The sequence below is a fragment of the Erithacus rubecula genome, assembly GCF_903797595.1.
Source record: "Erithacus rubecula genome assembly, chromosome: 17".
In the NCBI taxonomy this organism is placed as follows: domain Eukaryota; kingdom Metazoa; phylum Chordata; class Aves; order Passeriformes; family Muscicapidae; genus Erithacus; species Erithacus rubecula.
In genome coordinates, this window is record NC_136669.1 from 5,085,166 (window position 1) to 5,106,728 (window position 21,563).

At 38.4% G+C, this 21,563-nt stretch overlaps 1 protein-coding gene across 5 annotated transcripts in view; it reads left to right on the top strand.

Moving 5' to 3' along the window:
• Positions 1-21,563, top strand: part of SDK1 (sidekick cell adhesion molecule 1) — a 384,435-nt gene that overhangs the window by 86,962 nt on the left and 275,910 nt on the right. For all 5 annotated transcript variants that reach the window (XM_079320405.1, XM_079320404.1, XM_079320403.1 and 2 more), the window contains one exon: positions 19,921-20,080. In XM_079320405.1, the coding sequence (XP_079176531.1) occupies positions 19,921-20,080 (160 nt within the window). The remainder of the gene's footprint in view (positions 1-19,920; positions 20,081-21,563) is intronic.

The window sequence follows — 21,563 nt, forward strand, 5'->3', positions numbered from 1 at the left end:
TACCACAGAGAAAGTTTGAAGCTGCTGATTAGCTCAATATCACTTGTGGAGTATTACAGACTCCTTAAATATTTCTAGCAGAAAGCTGATTATTTTAAGGATTAAAGTTTTCATAGGAGCTAATTTGGCAGAGCTGTTAAAGTTGATAGTTTAGTTAAAAAAATTTAAATATTTGGATTTTTTAAAAGCATATGCTACAGACAGGAAAATAATTTGATTATTATTTATCTAAGGCAGAAGCAAACTTTATATTTGGTGGGGTGTGAAGATGTAAGGATGTGGGGGGTACCTGGGTTATGTGTGGAGCTGGGAAATGTTAGGGAGGGAGGAATGAAGGGAAAGACTTTGGGGTTATTGAAATTTGAAAGTGGGGGAATTTCCTAGGCACAAACAGCTCCATGGCTAATTGGACTCTGTTCATTCCCTGGCAGACACAACTCTGTCCTTGCTTTACACCTCAGAGTCCTACTCAGGGTGAAGGAAAATGTGTTGGGCACTGCGTTGCTTTGCTCTCTTTAATTTAATTTCTATCAGGAGTTTTTTTGCTCGCTCTAATGAATGAACTCCAGCTGTTGGATTCCATATGGGAAATGCAGCCAGCGTGGCTCTTGCTGACAACTTGTGCCTGTGCTGTGAAAGCTGAGAATGAATCAGCATGAGAGATCTGGGAGTGATAGTCTAACATAAAACAGATGACTGTCATCTATTATTTGGGTGGCAAGGGGAGAGAAGGGGGAGGAAAGTTTGCTTTTCAAGCAGGGTTAAAGAAGTGAATTTTATATCAGTGCAGTTTGTGGCTCCAATTTACAAACAATTTACAGTCACTTGGGAAATTCTGTCTTCAAGGCTGGATTGAAGGTGTGTGCTTGGGAGAAAGGAATGGTCATAGGAGCTTCCAGTAGCTATGGAGGCTGTGGGGAAAGGGGGGATAAATTTAAAAAGAGAGGAAGAAACCAATAAAAAATCCCCATTTGTCTGCCTCTAGTTGTCGCTGCAATTAAAGTATCTAATGGATGTCTGTGTATATCACCTGGCAACTCCAATCTGTGCAATTTGAGGAAATAAGTAGCAAATAAGAAATAATTTAGTTTTATTAATCTCAATTTTCTATTTCATGCATGCTTATTTTCCTCTGATTTTAAAGACACACTAGTTTTCACCATCTTTTTAAACCAGAGTCAGCATGAATAGACTGCAGTTGAATTACTAGAACCTTACTTGGATTTTGGAATTTCCATGCAAAATTCTGGATGTCGAGTTCAAGCAAAGAGAAATTATTTTGTATGCTGGGTATTTTAGAAGAATTCAGTACAGAGAATCAAAACTCTTGTGAAATTTTACCAAAACTCTCCTCGCTATTAAAGAGTATTTTCAGTATTTGGGTTCTTGTAAGGTTTGGGTTCTTGTAAGAATTAAAGATTTTGGATCTTTTTATCTTAGACACAACTGCTTGCTCTGGGGCAGCCTGATTCAGATTGTTCTTCTCTTTTTCCTTCTCCACAGAGCCTGATTTCACCCAGCCTGTTCCTCAGCCTGCCCTTTCCAGGTCTTTTTTGTGTTAAGTGCCCACTATTGTCTCAGCTGAGCTTCTGTTCCTTTGCAGTTTCACTTGATGGAGATGGTTTTCCCTACAGCTTCCACACGTTCTCCAAAGCAGGGAAATCTTTCAGTTTTCTTCCAAGAAGTGGCAGTTCTACATCCTGTAGACCCTGAGGAATCTGTGCTGATTTATTTCCCTATGGATTCATCTGTAATTTCAACCCTTGGCTCTTAATGGATAAATGGATTCTTAATGTGTCCATAGAGACAAGCTTCTAATAGACAGTTTCTAATCATTCTATCAATAGAGAGAAGGATGGACTGATAAACTCTTACATTTTCCCCTAAATAGCTTGTTTAGACCAACAAAGGCTCCTACAAAGAAAATAGAGAAAAAAGGGCTATTTTCAGTGTATGGTAATGAACAGAGGGCAAGTGTTGAGAAGGATGAAATCATTAAATGTGCATCTTGTTACACAAACCTGTATCACTGTGCTGGTGTAGCTATTCTAATTTATTTTGCCTACTTATGTTTACTTTTTATGGGACATATCTGCCTGCGGAAAACTTTTTTCTTAACTGCTTGAATTCTGAGCTGGAATATTTTATGCTGAGCTGTGCTCGAGGGTAAATTTTTTTTGAAGGCTTGAACGAGAATGCATAGTTCAAGTCTTTTTGCATAGAGAAATATATGGCAGTACCACTATTGCCATAAAAAGATGAAAAACTGCATCGATTTAGATGAAGTGCGACAGTTTAAAATTACGCGTGTGCCAAGATTTATTTTGAACTCATGAAGCTTATTTTCATTAATAACCCAACTCTGTTTATTAGAAGCATGTGATATTAATACTTGATAATCTTAGCCCTTATGACACCTTCAGAATAGAAGAGGAGAATGCTCTTTTCTTATTTGTGTGGTTGCTGTGGGTGTTTTTGTTCAGGGCTGGAGATGTCTGAGCCCTTGGTGTCTCTGAGCTCCTTGTCAGGTGTCAAAAGGGCTGAAGTGCAAAGTGTTCACCTGCTCCCAGGTGACCAGGGCTCAGGAGATGGCTGTTTGATGCCTCCTGGAGGTTTGGTGGTGCTGGTTGGTGTCTGAGGCTCAGAGGCATTGCAGAAGGTGTGTTGGAGGTAAATAGATCAGAAGGGAAATGTGGCAGCGCTGATGCGGGGCTTTCACTGAACAATGAGCACTAAATGTACTTTTGAGTGGTTTCTTGATTCAGGATTTCAAATTCTGTCAGCACAAGGACTCAGCAACAAGACTCACAATCAGAGCATTGTGAAATGAGCTGCATTCCCCCGAGGGGTGGAGGAGAGATGGGATCCATGGAGGTTTTATCCTGCAGGATACACACAGAGACGTGACCGTGACTTGTCATGTTTTCAAAAGTCATTTGTCAATAGGCTGGTGCCACAAACTGAGACCTCTTACAAAGGCAGGAGTTAGTGTGGCCTCCTGCAAGGGCTGCCATGAGAACAATTCATCTGGAATCTACTCATGGGAAATGCATTGTAAATTTTAAAAAATTGCCAGTTAGCCTCTCTTGTTTTAGGGTTCAAGGTAATTTCTGCCCATGTATTGACCTCCTGAGACTGAAAACTACACCATATTCTAAAACTTCTGCTTTTTTCTTGCTTTCTGCTTGCTGGGTACATTTAGTATTTGTTAACTGTAAAAAAATGAGAAACAACATAAAAAAGTCAGCTTTGACTTCTAAGATTTTGGGGTTTTGTACATCGGTAGTGTTTTATCGTTCCACTTCTCTTTCATGAAACAGTATTTCTATTATTAATGCAGTTGATAAAATAAAAAAAACCAATTGGTTTCACTTTTAAATCTCCTGAGAGAATTTAGAACTCTACAATTCCTTTGCACAATTTAAGATGAATTTTCACCTTAGAAGTTTGCAGATTCCTTCAATTTTGGCGTCCAAACAGTGCACAGCTGCCAGAATAGAATTAATTAATATTTCCTTTGAACCTCACTGTGCACCAGAAGCACTCATTAACAGTAAAAGGCTGGAATTTGTGTGATAGCTGCCACAGATTTTGTAGTTTCTTTATCTCATATATTGATATCCAATTTTAAGGCTTAGTAAAACCTGCTGGTGATGGGGATACTCTTGTGACACGTGAACAGCTAGTATCAGGCAACAATTTGCAGTAAACACTTGTAGTAAACCAAGGAATTCACCAAGATCTCTAAAAAGTCAGTCTGGAAACTGCTTTCCACGAGGGAAACCTCAGGTCAGACCTGCACAGGAGTCACAGTTTGGTGAACTCTACACAAATACATTTTCAGTGAATAGTGTTTATTGCTGCTTGCTGAGGTTACCTCAGCACAGCAAATCAAATCCTTCACTTTTTTGCCTTGCTTTAAGGAAAACCACAGTTTTCCCCAGGAATGACTCTTTCAAGACTTTCAGCTAGCATTGAAAAATAGGATTAATTACCTTGGAACACAGGCATGTGCCATTAGTCATGCAGTGCGTGGCAATCTGCTTTTGTGTTGGTTACTTCTGACTTCAGATTCTTTTCCTCTGTGTAATTTGTATTTGTTTGGTTTTTCTGTTTTGATTTTCTTTTGTATTACTGGACATTCTGACGGGAATACAGGAAAGCTGGAATTTCTTTTTTTTTTTTTTTTTTTTCCTTAGAATTCCAGGATGCTCAGTGAGAACCACATGCAGCTAAAATCAAACAAAACAGGGTGTTTTGTCCATTTAAGAAATCCTGTGTGCATGAGATGGATAATAATAAATGCCTTGTTTATCTTAGCTATTTTGCTCTGCCAACTATGCAGGCAGAGCTGCAAGGTGGAGGTCCCTCATCCATAGATTTAATTTTTTCTTCAGTTCAAAGCTTGCTAAGTAAAAGCAACCATCTGGGCAGGACAGCTGTTGAGATCCCTCTCTTACAAGCATGGTGCTGGTGACAAAGTGAAGCTCCTTGCCCTGATGTCATTGTGTCCTCATCAAAAATAAGCAGCCCAAACCCATTCTGTTATCCTCAGAATCAACTGAATAAAACACCAACTCCTGTTACAATTAGTCTTTGTTGGAGGTTTCTAATTGGGGGTCTCAATACACAGAGCTCAGTGCATTTTCAGCCAGTGTATGGGTAATAAGGAGTTGGTTTTGACATTTGAATGATTTCATAGATGTTGCTTTTATCAGTTAGTTCAACTGACCATTCATTCATTCATCTGTGGGTAAATCAAAGAATGACACAATTACAGCAGTTGTTTTTTTGATCTCTATGATATATTTGTCCCCTCTGTAAGTTTTAGTCTGGAAAAGAAGAAACTTAAGAAATTAAAATAGAAGAAAGTACAAGCATAAGGACATATATTTTCATGAAAGAACAGGCTTTCACTACATGAAAAAAAACCCTAGTTCAGGCATTATCAAAGTGAACAAAAATAGGAAATGAACAAAGAATGAAAGCAAAGAATTGTTTTTAATATACTTGGCTGGTATTCATTTCAAAGGCACAAGAATAAGGTTCAGGTACTTTTAGGAACTTATAATGGAAATTCAGGTGCTTAATGATGCAGATGATTTCCAAGTACCAATGGGGAGAAAAAGAGCTAAGGCTATACATTTGATTTTCTCTTTTACAATGCTTTTCCTATGTCCTTTTCTGTAGTATTCTTGCCTTCTCAGTATCTGTCTTTGAAATCAATTTCAGATGTCAGGAAAAAAGTTAAAGATGTTGGCAGTAGTTGTCACGGATCAGACTCGGATGTCTCATTAAACTGAGCAAAGAGAGAGTGAGAATCACCTTTAATTTTCAGAATGGTTGGTCTTTAATGTTAAACTGGATGTGATTGATGCCTTGCAGAGTAATATGTGATAATATTTACTGAAACTTCTCTTAAATATTTGAAGATATATTTCTGTGTCTGCCTGGTAGGAATGATTTCAGTTTCCTGTGTTCTTTCCTGGCTGATGGCCTCTAAAGTGAACTTTCAGAACAAATGTAGAACAAGTCAGGCATACCCCTGTTGTGTTGATAATATCAACTTGACAAATGTATTCTGAATTTTGCCTGCAGCCATTAAAATGGAAAGCGAAGTCGGAAGTGTTTTATGGGAGGTTTTTTTATTGCTTGTACCAGCAAGTATTGTACTGATTTTGTCAAAGGAAAACAGAATTTTTATAAAGCACTTGCCCTATTGACTCCCAACTAGAGCAATATATTTTAATCCATCATCATGTTATTTTTACTGCTTCATTGTTTTATTTGCCATTATTATACTTCTGTTTACTTCTAAGCTGATATAAACTAAAGGCCAAAAGTCTAAGCTAAATAAATATTGTCTTAATGCTAATTTAGGCTGACTGTTTATTAATAGAACTCGGTTTCTATATATAGTATAGACAAATAGCAGAGGTTGTTCTTGAACTTTGCACACACAATTGTAATGATTTGGTTGTATATAAAGAGGAGAAGGTCACGCCTGGCTGTCATTTTTTAGCCATTTGTGCTATTTTTATTATATTTTTTGTAATAAATTGTATTTGAGATACATTGTAAATATTAAATAGAAACATAAAAATAAGCAGATTCTGCCAAATGCAATGGGTTGGCAAAAAGCACACGTAGACAAGTATCTTATTTACTTTATTTACCTTCTTTAATATAGAAATAATAATTTTTGCTGCGAGGCTGCAGGATTGGCCTTTGTCCAATGAATGTTTCCTGTAACTATGAAACATGTTAATTTAATGTGTTTGCACATTAAAGCAGTGTCAAAATAAGTACCTGTGGAGTACTGCTAAACAAAGACAAAAACAACTAATTTGCTTCTTAATGAGCCAGCAATAATGCACCAACATTTCAGTCTGTTTGCTCTTAAAGAAGACAGGGCTTCTGGAGGAGGCTCTTTCAGAGGTTCTCCTCCATACAGAAGCCTTTTGAAATCCATGCTGCTGAAAGACAATTCCATAAACCACATCAGTGAAAGCTCTGATTGTGAAAAATGTGGGGATCGGAGCATTTATGTGATAAACCCTTAAAAGAAGGTAATAGGAATATATTGCATAAATGATACTCAGGTCAAACTATATACATATATATATATATGTAAATTTTTTTTTAACAATTTGACACCTCCCACCAGCCCAGGTTGCTCCAAGCCCCATCCAACAGGGACATACCTAGAGTTTTTTCCTATTTTTCTCTTATTCACACCATGGTGGGAGGTAGACCAGAGCAAGTGGCCAGGAGGTTGCCCTGTCACCTCCCTGACTGGGATCACAGGGATTTCTGCTGTGCCAGAGCCAGGGGTGTTCTGCCCTGCAACAGAACCTGCAAAATAAGCTTTGTTTGCAGTAGTGTATCAGAGCATCACTAAAGAATCACAACTGTGTTCTGCTTCAGTGACCTTCTCCAAAAGAAATTAATGCATTGAAATGTTTTCTTTTGTCTGTTAAGCAAATAGCTACCCACGGGCTTTCCTTCCTTTTGTAAATCTTTGAAAAAGTTAAGAAGAAACCATTTCTAGGTGTTTCTAGAGGACTTTTTTTGTCATTTGTTTGTAAAAGTCTTCTTGTCTGTTAAAACTGAATTTTTATTTTTTTTTTATGTGGTGCAGATATATGATTTTCTTGTACAGCTGATGCTTGGAAGGACAGGAAGTATACCTTGATATTTTTTTGCCCTGTGGCTAAAAATGTGAGGAATTCCAGAGTCAGAAGAGGGAGAATAGAATAAGTATTATTTGTGAGTTTAAACCTCAAACAACCCAGGCTGTTTTCCAGCTGGGCTGGCATTAAGTGCCCGGTGGAAGGTGAAGCTAACTTCAGTGATCCAGTCTCACCTATTGCTTCTCTGAAACAACCCAGTGCTCCTGTTACACAAAGAACTGCTCTTGTTTAAAAATAACTTGAAGCTGCCAGTCCTTTCAGAGAATGTAATTATTTCCTCCAGGGAAAATAACATGCCTTAGCTACTCAAAGAAAGCATTTAGGATGCCCTTTCCTGCTTTCTTTGTCCTGCAATAATCTACTTTTTCTAGGGGGAACATTTCTGCTGTCACCATTTCTCTGTGGTGTTGCTGGGTGAAAATGAGCTCTGTGTGTGTCATCCTGTGATGCACTCTGGTAAACTCGGGCAATAATACGTCATCTATATTCGTCCCTTTCTCCCACAGAGTTTAATAAAGGAAATTACTCTGATTAATGGCTTTTAGATTGAACAAACAGCACTGTTTGGGGTTACACATCCATCTGGTCCAGTTTCTGAATTGTCAGCTTGATGATGTATGTGGATGTATAGAGCAGCAACAGATGACTGCAGGGACTGGGGCAATCCTGCAGAGAACTGAGCCAGCAGATTGTTTCCCCCAGTGAGCAATTTCATGGAACTTGTAAACCTGCCCAGGGCTCACCCCTTACAGGATACAGGAGTGCTCCTGAGTTGTTCTGGCTGTTTCCACGCTCCTTGTGGATCTACATCCTCATTATTGCCAGCTTGGGTTTGGAGTGAGGAGCAGAGCTTTAATCTCCATTTGTTGGTGCTGCTCAGCAGGATCTGGCCAGCCTGTGTGTATTTACTGGATTTTTCTCCAGCAGGTGCTGCTGCCTGGGTGTGAGAGCAGCAGTAGAATCCAGCTTGGTCAGTGGGACATGTAGGGTTTGGTGTTTTCCTCCCTGGCAGGCTGTGTGCTGTGGGATGGGACAGAGCTGGTGTGGATTTCTGAGTGAGCCCTGAGTGCTCTGTGTTAGTTAGATCTGTCAGGCTCCCACAGGCTCTCTTCTCACTCCCAGTTTCCATCAGGACAGGTTACACGTGCACAATTCTCACTTTTCACTTGGATAATGTTTTCTCATGGCTCAGGTCCCTGGCAGCTCACAGAAAATCCTGCAGACATTCAGGCCCAGGCTGTACATGAGCCTGCTGATCCCCTCTCCCTTTCATGCCCATTCCCCTTTAACAATTTAGAGCAGTTTCTGTGAACAGAAGTCTTTTGCTGGATTATTTTAAACAAAATACTGCAACTCTGAAGATAATCTCATGGCTTTTTTTACATTAACTCTCAGCCTCATTGAAGGTGCTAACAAGCTCCTGCAGGACATACATTAGGCCAGGAGACTAAGTGGTTTCTTTGTATTTTTTGCTTTAACATTTTTTGTTAAATATAATTTTATTTTTTCCCAAGGTTTGAAAGCAACTTTACAAACTTCTTTTTGACTTAGACTCACCACTGTTTTTCAGTTTTTCCTTTTTTGCTAATTATTTCTCAAACGGGCTAAGACAGCTCATAGATTGTAGTCATTGCTTGCTACTTCTGATAAATATTGTCCAAAGTAGCAGAGCTGATGGAGTAGAGTTTCCTTGTACTTCACTGAATATTGTGGTGGTACAATAGAGGCCTCTTTTTATTTTCTAGTCAGATAAATTACTCTAAAATATAATGATTACGTGAATTACTTCCAAAGGACAACACTTCAAGTTTACATCCATTACCTTTTGTAACTTTGAAAAGCTCATCCTCATGACAATTTTTAATGCAAAAGGACTTTTTTTGTCATTCTGTGAATTGGAAATGACATATTGTGCAATTATTACTTCTGTCCTGAGACATCTATCAATAATAGAAGGAAAACAATTTCCCCTTCTATTTCAGTACATGATTATACATTCTGTATATATACATGCTTCTGATAATGGGCTTTAACCAATATTTTATTGATTTACTGTAGTTACATACAAAGTAATAGCTTTCAGTTCTTTGGGATTTCATAATTTTAATATACTTTATGTCTTCTTTACAAATGGGACAAATGAATAATGAGACTTGGTTACTTTGTGACCTATATCTCTCTTCAAGATGTGCAGGTGCATTAGCTCTGACTCTAAGGATGGTTTTTAACTGAGTCTTTTATTACAGCTCATAATGCAGTGAATGCAGTCTTTGAAGTTGATTTATGATCAATATTTTTCATGTACATCCTTTAAAATTTTAAGTACTTTAACTGTAGCATGTTTGCAAATGGTGAAGTAGTTATCAACTATGATTTAGGTTTTTTTAATCACCTTATTTATATGTTTAGATGGAAGTAATGTGTGCTGAACATGGGGATGTTGTTCTTTGGTATAACATATTTGAAGTTTGGGAGGTGCAATCCCTTGTTTCTGTATCCTATAGGATACCCAGACTTAATATAGCAGTTCTGTACACAGAGCAGTCTGCTGCTGATAGCAGCAGGCCTTAGCATTAAAAGAAAAAAACCCCACAAATCAGCCCCAAACCACCCCCAAACTCCAAAAAACTCTCGACTTCCAAAAACCCAAACAAGAAGAAAACTTTTCACACCTTAATAAAGTTGTTATTTTCAAAACACTGTTTAAATTCCCTGTCTGCCTAACTGGGGTTTAACCCTGTCTGGCTTACAAATAAGTCTTTTATTTTTCCTTTACATATGCTTTTGATGTATGTCATCCATCAATGTTAGCAAGAACAGTAAATGCATTGATCTATTGCTGCACTTGACAAGTTAAATAACACTTTATGTAAGAAGTATTGATTTATAAAATCCAGTACATGTAATTAACATTAGAACTGTCAAAAGTTGAAAACAGTATTAACTTGCTGCTTATTTATAACCCAAAGAAAATTAAATAAAATATCCAGATTAATCAACTAACTCCTTTTCTTTGCCTTCAGATATGTCAAGCTCAGTTATGTTTGCTTGAACAGTGATATGTTTCTTCCCATTTTGACAAGAAGAAATTACATGTTTCGTTGGTATCGCTGAAAATGATTCTATAATCTCTAGATCTGTGTATTTTCCTTGAAGTGGTGAAAGAATTCCACTTGGGTAGTTCTGAAAAGATTTGATGTAAAAGACACAGAAATAAGTGGTAATATTAGGGAAAATGAAGGTGCCCATTTTGTGTGAGGCTTTGATCCATCCCATCGGGAGTGGCCCCGCAAACACCCTGAGAGCTCAGCAAGGGTCACTCTGTGCTTCTGCCTCTGACCAGGTGCCTGTCCCAGAGTGTGCTTGGGATGTGGGAATATTTCAGTGGGTCCTGTGAACTTCATACTGTGCTTTGTTGGCATTTCTGTCCTAATCCAGTGTCACACAAGGATATGAACAGCCCTGTCTCTGCTCAGCATAATGTGGGCTCCTGTGCTCACCACCCTCCAATTCTGTGACAGCACTGAGATCCTTTGAGTTGAGTTTTTTTAGGCAGGCGTTACCCAGTTTCTAAACCTACTTTCATTTTCCAGGTTTAAGGGAAAAAAAAAAAAAATGAAAACTGCAAGTTACATTTAAACAAAATAACAATAGCAGTGAGCAGAAGGCATTGCTTTTAACAAAGGTTTGAGTATGAATCATTTCCCCCCCTAACCTCCTTCATCAAAGGAGATGTGTTTATATCTTCTCTGGATACTCATAGCTGCTTTGCTACTTAGAAATAAATTCTCCTTGAGAACATAAACAGGTGCCTGACATGGCTTTCAGGTCTGGCAGTGCCTTTGCTGTTCCTTTGTTTCCTCCTGCTGCTCTCGTGTTTCTGTTCTGGTACTTCCAGACACTCCTCAGCTGTTTACCTTTTTGATTTAATTTATCTTCTGCACACTAAGAATGCCTCTTGTAGTAGGGATGAACTTGAGGAAAGCACGTTTGTGTTTTCATCTTTTCTCTCCTGTTAAGTGTTCTGTAGGGTTTCATCTCTCCTCCGTGCCGGTGTCAGTTGAATATTTAGTGGATATATTTATAAATTGCTGCTTAGATATCAGCGTGATCAGGCTGCCCTACAGTAATTGGAGATCGTAGATAATGTAGCAGCAACAATAGCTTCCTTTCTTTGTGGTTAAAATAATGAAGGAAATCTTTCTATATTTGGATTCTCTTTCAGCAAGGCAGCTCTGCCTTCCACCTGCTGTGGGCCGAGGTTTAAACACTAACAACTTATTTCCTCGAGTCTCTGAGTGAGGCTCTGTAAACATCACCGTATGAAGAGAATATGAAAAGCACAGAGGTTGTGCTTTGATACCAAATTCAGAGGCTGGAGGTTTCTTTGGAGATTTTGTTTTGGTTTTCATAGTTAATGGGTTCTCTTTCATTTGCCTGCTTTGTAGGGATGTGACTTTTTCTTTCAGCGCATTTGTAACTTTCTTAAAAAAACAACCTCATGAATATTTAAGAAAAAATAAATTCTGGAGTCTTTTTTGTGGATGAGCTACACGAAACATAATTTAAGATCATATGTAGCTTTTTGATTTTTAGTCTTACATCTCAAAGATGGTGGCTTTAGATGGGATATTGAGGAGAAATTCTTCCCTGTGAGGATGGGGAGGCCCTGGCACAGATTCCCAGAAAAAATGTGGCTGCCCCTGAATCCCTGGAAGTGTCCCAGGCCAGGTTGGATTGGGCTTGGAACAACCTGGGCTAGTGGAAGGTGACCCTGTTCATGGCAGGGATTGGAACTGGATGGGCTTTAAGGTCCTTTCCAACCCAAACCATTCTGTGGTATTCCATAAATTCACAGAGCTATAAATAGTGGCTGCCTTCTGATAAACAATAAACCAATATAATTTTTTTTGCCCCGACTGAACTGAATTATTACAGGTGGTCAGAAAGTGAGACTAAAACATGAGGTGTAGAAATTAAATGGGAAAAGGAAGCCTTAGTGGGATTTTAGGTTAATACATCAGGAGCTGCTTGAGGCTCAGTTAAAATGATATCAGCTCATTATTTTTTTTTCTCCTTGGCTAGTCTGCTAAAGAAATCAATTTTAAGAAAAGAATAATACAATTGCATGTGGGAAAATCTTTCTTGGTGTATTTGGGGATAACTGAGAGAGGTTTATGTTGAATTTTAATGGAGTGATGTTACCAACCACTGTCTTTTTTTTTTTTTTTTTAATCTATCAGAATCCAGGTCCTATATAAACTCTGCTGTGGTTCTGAGGTCCTTCCTCCTTTCAGTTCTGTTTTAAGTGTTTCTAATAAAACTTGAGAAATCTTTTCTCAAAAGGGAATTCTTCAAGAAGTGATTGTGTAGTGAATGAAAGGATGGTCTTTAAATAGATGGCAGAGTGTTACAGAGTAGATTTTATGAATACAAAGAGCAGGTTATGTTTAAGGACTTTTAAGCAGTCTGTGATAGTAAGATTTTCATTTTTTATCATAAAAAAATCTGCTCTGGCTTTTTTTCTGTTGTCTCAGGATTTTTGTAGTTCATCTAAAGCTGTTCATAGAGAAAAATAGAAGGAGGCTAAGAGAGATAACAGGAAATGTTTGTGCCTTAAAACAGAGAAGAAATGTTGGAAGTACCAAAACAGGTTTTACTGTAGCAAGTCACTTCATGGTGTTTATCTTAGAATTATAGAAGTTTCTAGGGAATGAATTAGGGTGTTTGTCCTTTTAAGCAATATAATGTGTTAGCCAAGATTTGGGAAAAACATTCTGCCTGTTTCCATCAAAAAATGAGGAGCAGAGAAGCCAACTGGAATCTGCAGTGCCATTTAGGTAATTCTGAAATAGAGAAGTGATGCTTCAATTTAAAAAAAAAAAAGAAGAATTTTTAATTAAATCTACTTAACTATCAGTGTGAAACACTCATTCTTGCCGCTTGAGACTCCTATTCTATTGAATTGTTGAAAGCTAATCATAACTATACATTACAGAATGTTTAGTTTTCCTCTTGGGATGGACTGCAACAGGTTTGCAATCTTTAGTTCAATATTTCCTCCATCCAGATCAAATATATGATTGGCAATTACCCAATAGCTAACTTGCCAATTAGTTATGTGAGCTGTTCAAGGCAAAAAAAAAGAAGTTACCCATTGAAATCTTGTCTCCCTGTGACTGTGCATTTAAAAGAAATAAATGTCACTTATTCTAAAAATATGTGGGCTTCCTCACAGAACTTGCTGAGTCCTAAAACAATTTAATTCCATCCCCAATTAAACCTCTAAAAGCACCATCCATCAACCTCAGCTGATATCTGTATTTGCATTCAGGGATTATAATGGAGGTATCCAAAAAGAAGGTTATCTTTTTAATCTCTGGGATGACAAAAATGGGCAGCTTGGGCTCATTTACTTGATGTGTGAAATTCAGGAAGAAAGGCTGATTTAAATACAGTTGCTTCAGTACTCTTCCAGTATAAAATCAGATATCTTCTTTGATGAAAGTTCAGGAAATCCATTTTGAGAGAATGCTTTATACCATTGTGTGAAAATTCTTAGCTGCTGCAGTATATTTGAAAAATAACCTGCTATTTTAATGAAATATTCACTATGATGCATCAGTCCTTTGCAATCGAGGTTTAGAACGAGGTAGTAAAACACAATTTAAATTTAATTGTTGTACTTGGTGATTTATGTCATACTTCCATCCACAAAAATTTGAATCTCAAAGATCCAATATTTTGGGTAAAATAGACTTCCTGCAAATCAATACAGTTAAAGTGACTGAATGCTCTAATGTATGTTTGACATTGTTGACAGTTTATGAATAGATCATGTACTAACTTCCCCAGCATCTCACCAATGCATTTTAGAAGGTTTGCATTCAAAAGAAGATTGATTCAAATATATCTGAGTTCCATCTGACTTTCTGGTACATTTCCCAGGATTTACTGTGTTATAATTCCAAATTCATATGCCATATAATCTATTGAAGTTGATTTCCACAAGAGAATACAACTTGCATCCAGAGCTAGCACATGTATGCATGTATATCAGAAGCTGTGAGATTAGAAAACTGAGATACCAAGATGAAAAGATCCTTTTGAAAAGGAAATCTTTTCCATATCCAACTTGGGAATAAGAAGAAAAGCCATTTTCTCAGGAGGTTGCAGTTATTTGCTGTCAGAGCAGAGCAGCTTGTGCTCGTCTGTTTGTGCTCACAGCTGAACTTCAGTCTGCTCTTGAATGGGGTTTTGCTGTCCATATTTGTAGCAATTTCTATGGATTATTGAAGAGATTCCTCCTAGTTTGGGTTTCCTGACTCCAGCTGCCATTTTATTTTTGTATTAGGCATTCAAAGCCCCACACAGATCTTTTGGGATGCTCTTTCCATGGCAGTCATTGTTTACCCACCTGAAGGTGGCTCACACCTCCTTTCCTAGCAGACACTGAGCAAAAACATTTCTGTATTGCTGATTTTCTCCTGGGCTGATTGTTCAGCCTTTGTCTCATTTTCCTGGAGAAATCCTCAGAGATAATTCTGTTCTTTATATTCCTGTGTCAGTTGTTCCTAGCTTTAGAAGCATATGAAGAAACAGTAATGTGCAACATGTTTTGACTGGAGATTAATAAGCTAAAATCAATGGAGGTGTGATACTTAATAAACACATTATGTTTTTCTTTTAAGTTTGAAAAATGTACCTCAGCCAAACTCTCTTTTCAATATTGAAGCTGTAGGGCCAATGAGCAATGGAAAGGCAGCTGCTCACCTGGAATTTGTGAACTGATTGAGGTGTATTTGCTCTGAATTGCTGATTTATGTGCAGGTCAATCTACTTTTAATATTTAATTCTAGCTCACTCTAAAAATAACTTAAAAGTAGAGATGCATAACAAAAACAAATAGCAGTGGCACTGGGGATCTTCCAACCTGCTCTCAGCATTCCCTGCATTTTCCTTGCTCTGAGTGTTCAGACCACAGAAACTGGGTTTTTTCAGGAAGTGGGCACCTCCTTTTCCCTGTTGCTGTTGGTATCCAAGATTTATGGAGAAAAAAAAAAGCTGAGATTTGAAGAGGGCAGTTGCAGTGGGTTTTACTGATGAGGGTGATGTGGGTACTTCTCTGGAGTATTGTAACTTTCCTCTTCTCCACAGGGTAGAGGTTCTCAAGATCAAATTGTGTCTTTAATTAAAAGTTATTAATTCCTGAGGGACAGGACTGTGCGACTGCTTTCAAGATCTTGTAAGACCTTGTAGTAACTGAAAGATCTATTTAATCTGACTTTGCTTTATGTGTTTTACAAATGTAAGCTCTTCAAGAGCTCAGAATCATTAGCTGAGCCTTGTTAATTTGTTTGTTAGAGGGAATGTTTGAGGTCCTTGAGATGGTGCTTTCCTGCTTCTGGAGTTCACTCACACAATCCTTATGGGATTTGGTTTCCTTGGGTGTTTAATGAGTGTCTATCTACTCCTGGCATTTTTGTTGCCATTCCAAACCTGTTTGGCCAGGTGCATTTTCCTCTTGCAGGTCCTGTTTGTAAATTTGTGCCTGAATGTGATTTTCAGAGAGAATGGAGCTTTCAGCTCTCCTGTGGTGCATCTCATCTGCCAGGGCTGAGGACAATTGCACCCATCAATATTTTTATTTGAATGTCAGCATTAGTCCAAGAAAAACTGTCTGGGTGTTGTGACTTCAGTCCTGAATCTTTATTTTGAGGTCAAAACCATCTAAGTTTTGCATGTACCAAAGAAAGAGACTAGGTGGGCCAACCCAGCAGTGTAATGAAACTCAGGCAGTTTGGAGGTGCAGAAAAGCAAAGTTGAAATGCTGTGGAGCAAATTTGAAGATAATTTGGGCATGTTCAGTCCTACTTATTCTTGAGATTTACATAAAAATAAATCTGCAGCATCCTTTTAAGGTTACAAGTCAGGATGTTGGCAAGTTTGGTAAGCAGACTTAATGAAAATTTACTGAAGCTGTAAATATGTATGTGCCAGCAGATTGGCACCTTATCCCTTTGCTTCTTCTTGCAACTCAAAAAGTTCTTTAATTATTATTACTTTTATTTTTAAATCAGCATCGCTGAAGAGCCAGAGAGGCTGAAAGTATTAACACATTTAGAAAAAACAACAGTGTATAGCATGAATGCTTGCTTAATTTTTTTTATTTCTTAATTTTTTTTTTTTTTTTTGGTAGGCAGAAAAGTATTCAAGTCCAAAATAATAATTTCAGTATTTTATTATTTTTGATTTTAGGACTCAGATAGTTTTTTAATTAGTACTTTGCTCCATTCTTTAAGATTATAAAGCAAACATGTCTTCCTGGCTTCTAAACCCATGGTTGGCCAAGGTTACCCTCCTGGTGAGCCCTTTCTGTACTTAATTACTGAGTGCAAGTATCTCATACCTATTAACTGTCCCCTTGTGTTTTCCATCTCTCAGCCAGTTAATTCTTTCCCACAATCCTTCTGAGATGGCTTTGATTTTTTTTTCCCTGCCAATTTTCCTGTTTCTCTGGGATGCTCTGTAACAACCAAACTTTTCCTTGCAGGTCCAGGTTTAAATTCTGTTTTCCATTACAGCTTAAAGCTGTAAATAAAGCCCAGGATGCAGCCCAGGTTTGATCCTGAGCATGAGGTGTGAGCAGCCCTGTGCTGCAGAAATGCCAACATCATCAAAGCTGCCTCTCTGCAAGGAATTTTTGCTCTGTATTTTATTTTCATTTCTGCTTTCAGTGAATATTTAGTGAGCTCTGATTGCATAATTGAATTTGATAAACTGATGGCATGTGATTGATGAGAAAGTCAGGAATAAAAGATTAGAAGATAAAATTACTTCAAGGGTTTAAGTAAATCTTCCAGAGAGCCAGGGCAATTTATAAAGCATGCTATACTCTTTATAAAAATATTCCCGTAGGTCTATTAAATTTTAGCTTCTAACAGAACTGGATTGAGTTTTGAGAATCATTTTCATGTAATAACAGTTTGATTGTGATGCTTTAAATGGGAGATAGCTCTGAGTGGGCTGCAGCATCACTGGGTTTGGAATATTTGAGTAGGAAATGTAGGGCTGAATGACAGACTTGTGGGCAGCACTTTGTCTTCCAAATGCAGCATTTTTTTCTTGGAAAGACATAAGTTAGGAGTAAGTGGATAATTCAGAGTAAGTAATGCAAGAGGTTGTGCTGCTGAGTCTGTAAATCACTGAAAACAAGGACCAACAAAAGACTCGGTTTGGTGCAGACACAACTTCCACTGAGCTCTCCCTCAGTGACTGAACTTTCTTTGGGAAGGAAGAGCTTAGGGAACTCATTCCAGGAGCCTCTGTACATGAGCAGGTAATTGTTGTTTTCAGGAAACTCAGCACTAATCATTTCTCTTTACCAGCTGAGCTCTGTTATCTTCCCCTAACACCAGCACTGCTCCCAGCTGCTGCTTTTCCATCTCCAGAGGAAGCCTGACACCTTTAATCTTACCAGGGTAGAATGTCTGAAACTCCCTTGGGAGGCTCCCCAAAATACCTTTGACAGGATTTAGCATTTTCTCACTTGTTTAGAAATACCTTTGTAAAAATTTGCTTTTCACTCTAGGTAAAATAACTGTATATCACAGGAACATTCTCTAACTCCAACTTAATTTTTTCTTTACAACGTTTAAAATATTGGTTGGTTTTACTAGTTAGGAGCCAATGAGAATTGGGATAAGATGATTTCACAATAATTGCAGTCATTAAAACAACAACTAAAGAGAAGCTTTGCAGAATATATTGTCAGTCATGTAGTAGTGTGGAGAAGTGTAAAAACTCTCCTTGGCTTGTCTGGGAATATCTGCTAGTTTGGAACTGTTCCAATTTTCTCATATGTTGAATTGTTGTAGCTTCCTATATAGCCAATTTAGAGAAGATACTGCTGATCTGCACTTGTCATAAATCAGTTTGTTTGAAAGACAGATTATTTAAAATGCTACTGATCAGAAAAGGCCCCTACCCCAAATACAGTTTTTAATTCAGTTTGTTGGATAGGATTTTGTGTGATAGTTTATGAACATTGCCTTAAGACTATGTGTTTTTTCTTTCTGCATAAATGACTGTGTTCCTGAAGTTAAATTCTAAAATCTCAGGAGACAATTTGTCAATCAAATAATCAGATGACTGGGGAGCTGTGGTTGATTTACAGCCCATTGCAGGAGGTGTTTGGCACCAGTGGGCCTGGGGCTCCCTGGCCATGCTCAGCTGGAGCCCAGCTCTGCCCAGGGACCCTTCAGTGATAACAAACCTGTGCTCTGCAATCAGAAAAATTCCCTGAGCAAAGTGAAAGAAAAAGGCTTGGAGGCTTTGGCATCCCCAGGCTGGGCTGTGAACCTCAGTGGAACACCAGGACCACTGAAAGCAGCACCAGCACCCCCTGCCCCAGCTCCTGGGCTGTCCTGGGGATCAGTGGTGCTGTGACCTGGGGGTTCAAAAATTCAGTACTTGAGGACACTTCTCTCCAAACTGTAAAAAACAGGTTAAACTTTTTAAATAGCAAATATAACAATGCCTGAGCTTGTGTAAAAATAAGTGTTTAAAGGAAGGTTTGCAATTTAACTGAACCATTACTTGCACTGGGACAACATTGTTTGTCTTGGTTTTTTTTCTGTCCTTTATAAAGTACACACACACCCCCCACACACTTTAAAGAATAACTCAGTGCTGTCTACTTATTCACCATTATTAATAGTTCATATTAAATCTCTGACTTTGAATATAACCCCTGTGTTTTATGTGTAATTCTAAAATCCTGGAAGTGTTCCAGGCCAGGTTGGATGGAGCAGCCTGGTCTAGTGGAAGGTGTCCCTGCCCATGGCAGGGGCTGGAACTGGATGAGTTGTGTCACCCCTTCCTACCCAGGCCATTCTGGGTTAGTTTTTGCTACACTTTCAAAATTTAGCCTGCAGTTCCTCTACAGTTACAAGTAGAAATTTGACATCTAAGTGTGAAAAGCTGTCTTCTTCCAGAGGTGACTGGGGTAGATCTTCAGAAGGTGTGGATTCAGAATCAATCTGTATTTGAGCAGAGCTTTGGCAATTTACCCATCAATAATTTTGCTGCTTGGAATGTTTTATTTGTGATACACAAGAGTTTAAGATTACATGTGGCCCTTGCATAATACTGAAGTACCCTAATTCAAAAAATCTATTAGTGGCTTCAGGTAATATAATTTAACACATTTTGTTTGGCAAGAACATTGAAAAATACATTAGACTTGTGAGGTGTTTTTTTCTAAATTCTTTTTCCCTATCAAGAATCTTCATTTACCCTGAGACTTTTCCTGCTGTGATAATCATTTCTATCCAAGATTACTCTTCTGGTTTCTATTTAAGAAATAAAAAAATACAAAAAAAAAGCTTTGAGTGGATTTAATCCTCAGAAAGGAGAAGAGGGGAACAAAGCCAATAGGGCTGTTCACTGCCTGCTACAGCACACAATTTTGGAAATCTGGAGAAAAAGTAAATATGGACAAAAGCTTGTATGAGTGTGCTAGGACAAAGTTTATCAAGATCTTGGCAATTCTGCCCCTAAAGATAAAGCTTAGTTATGAATGCACCAGTTCAACCTTTAACTGAATCATGTTATTTCTTGTTTTACCATGACTGTGTTGAGAAAAAATTAGCTAAATATCAATAGTTTCTCCTATAATTTCCTAAATCGCCTCCAAACCCTTTTTTTTTTCCCCTTTGTATTTCAGGGGATGTTGCACCATTCTTCAAGACAGAACCAGGCTTGCCCCAGATCCACCTGGAAGGAAACAGACTGGTCCTCACGTGCCTCGCCGAGGGCAGCTGGCCCTTGGAATTCAAGTGGTTGCACAACGACAGTGAAATAACCTCCTACTCCAGTGAATACAAGTAAATAACATCCACATAATCACCTTCTGCCAGTGGAATTGCAAAAAAACACCCCCAAACCAAACCCTACCCCCTCAGTTTCCCAATGCCTCAAAGAGCTTTGTAGATACAGACAGAGGGGGTTTGTTATCAAAAAAGAGTGGGTTTTGTAACCTGGTGAGATTCCTTTGCTAAAAATGAGATTTGACGCTTCAAAACGTGGGAATTTTTAAGTAGCAGAAGTGCCTTTTGCTGGAGATGTAACTTTTACCTGTGTTTGTGATAAACAGGAGACACATTCCTTAGCTAAATGTTACATATGATGTGTGAACTCATCCTTGAACAGAGCCGAGCTCGCTGGGACTGTCCCTCTCCATCAGATCTGCAGGAATGTGGTCTGCCTTAAATTCCACACAAAACTTTCTGTTTCAATCCTAGGAATTCCAAAATGGAGCTGATACTCTAACAATCTGCCCTTTAATGATGGTGCAGTTTGCCCCCAGGACCTCCCTGCTGCCTCCCTCCCCATCCCACAGACATTCCATCAAACAGGAGCAAAACCACAGAGTGGCTTATCAGAGCTCCTTCCTGCTGATAGGCAGCACATGGCTGGCCAAGTATCAACGTGCCAGACAGCCAAGTTTTGTCTGCTTTTCTCTGGTGTGGGAGGATTGACTGGGTTTGCTCCGTGCAAACAGAAATTTCTGTACCCTTACGGGAATTAAATTTTTATGCAACTTATTTGGTGCTTTCAAATCCTGTAGAATTTGCCAGGTGAGTTCAGACATTGTGAGGGGTGGGTGTGTGATAGAGAGAGCCCAAGCACAACACCTGTACCTTTTGCAAACCAAGCTAAATACTGCATTTTTGGGACATAAGGCTTAAGGTAAGGAAAAGTTATGCTCCATCACTACAGACAGAAATTGCTGTATAAGTTGGTATGCAGATAATGCAGATAATGATATCAAGTTCTATATTGTTACACAAAGTAATCCATAATTACTTTTCTCAAATATTTTCAAAATTTTAGCCTAGCACTAGTTCTGTTGTTGATATTATTTACATTTACAGAACAGTAGGGGAAAAAATTCCCTTAAATAACCTTTTAAAACTTTTGGGGGTCATTTAGCATTTCAAGTATTTATCAACTGTTTAAACCCAAGAATTTAGTTCTACATGAAGTTACCTAGAAATGCAAAAAGATTTTATTTGGCTGAGCCCTCTTAGTCTTGAGTCCCTGCATCTATTAATGGTTGCTGCTTTCAAGCCTTTGGGATGTGGATTACGAGCCACATGCACATAAAGAGGAGATTTGTGTATGCTTTCTAGAAAATGAAAAGATCTCTAATAGCACAACAAATCACAGAATGCTTGAGCATGGCTTTGTGCAAATGCCACTTGTTTTGATCAACAGCAGCAGAGTCAGTTGTAGTGGCTGGGTAGAGGGAGCAGCCCTTGACCATGTGAGATGCTGAGAGTGGGAGGACAAACACATGAACATGGA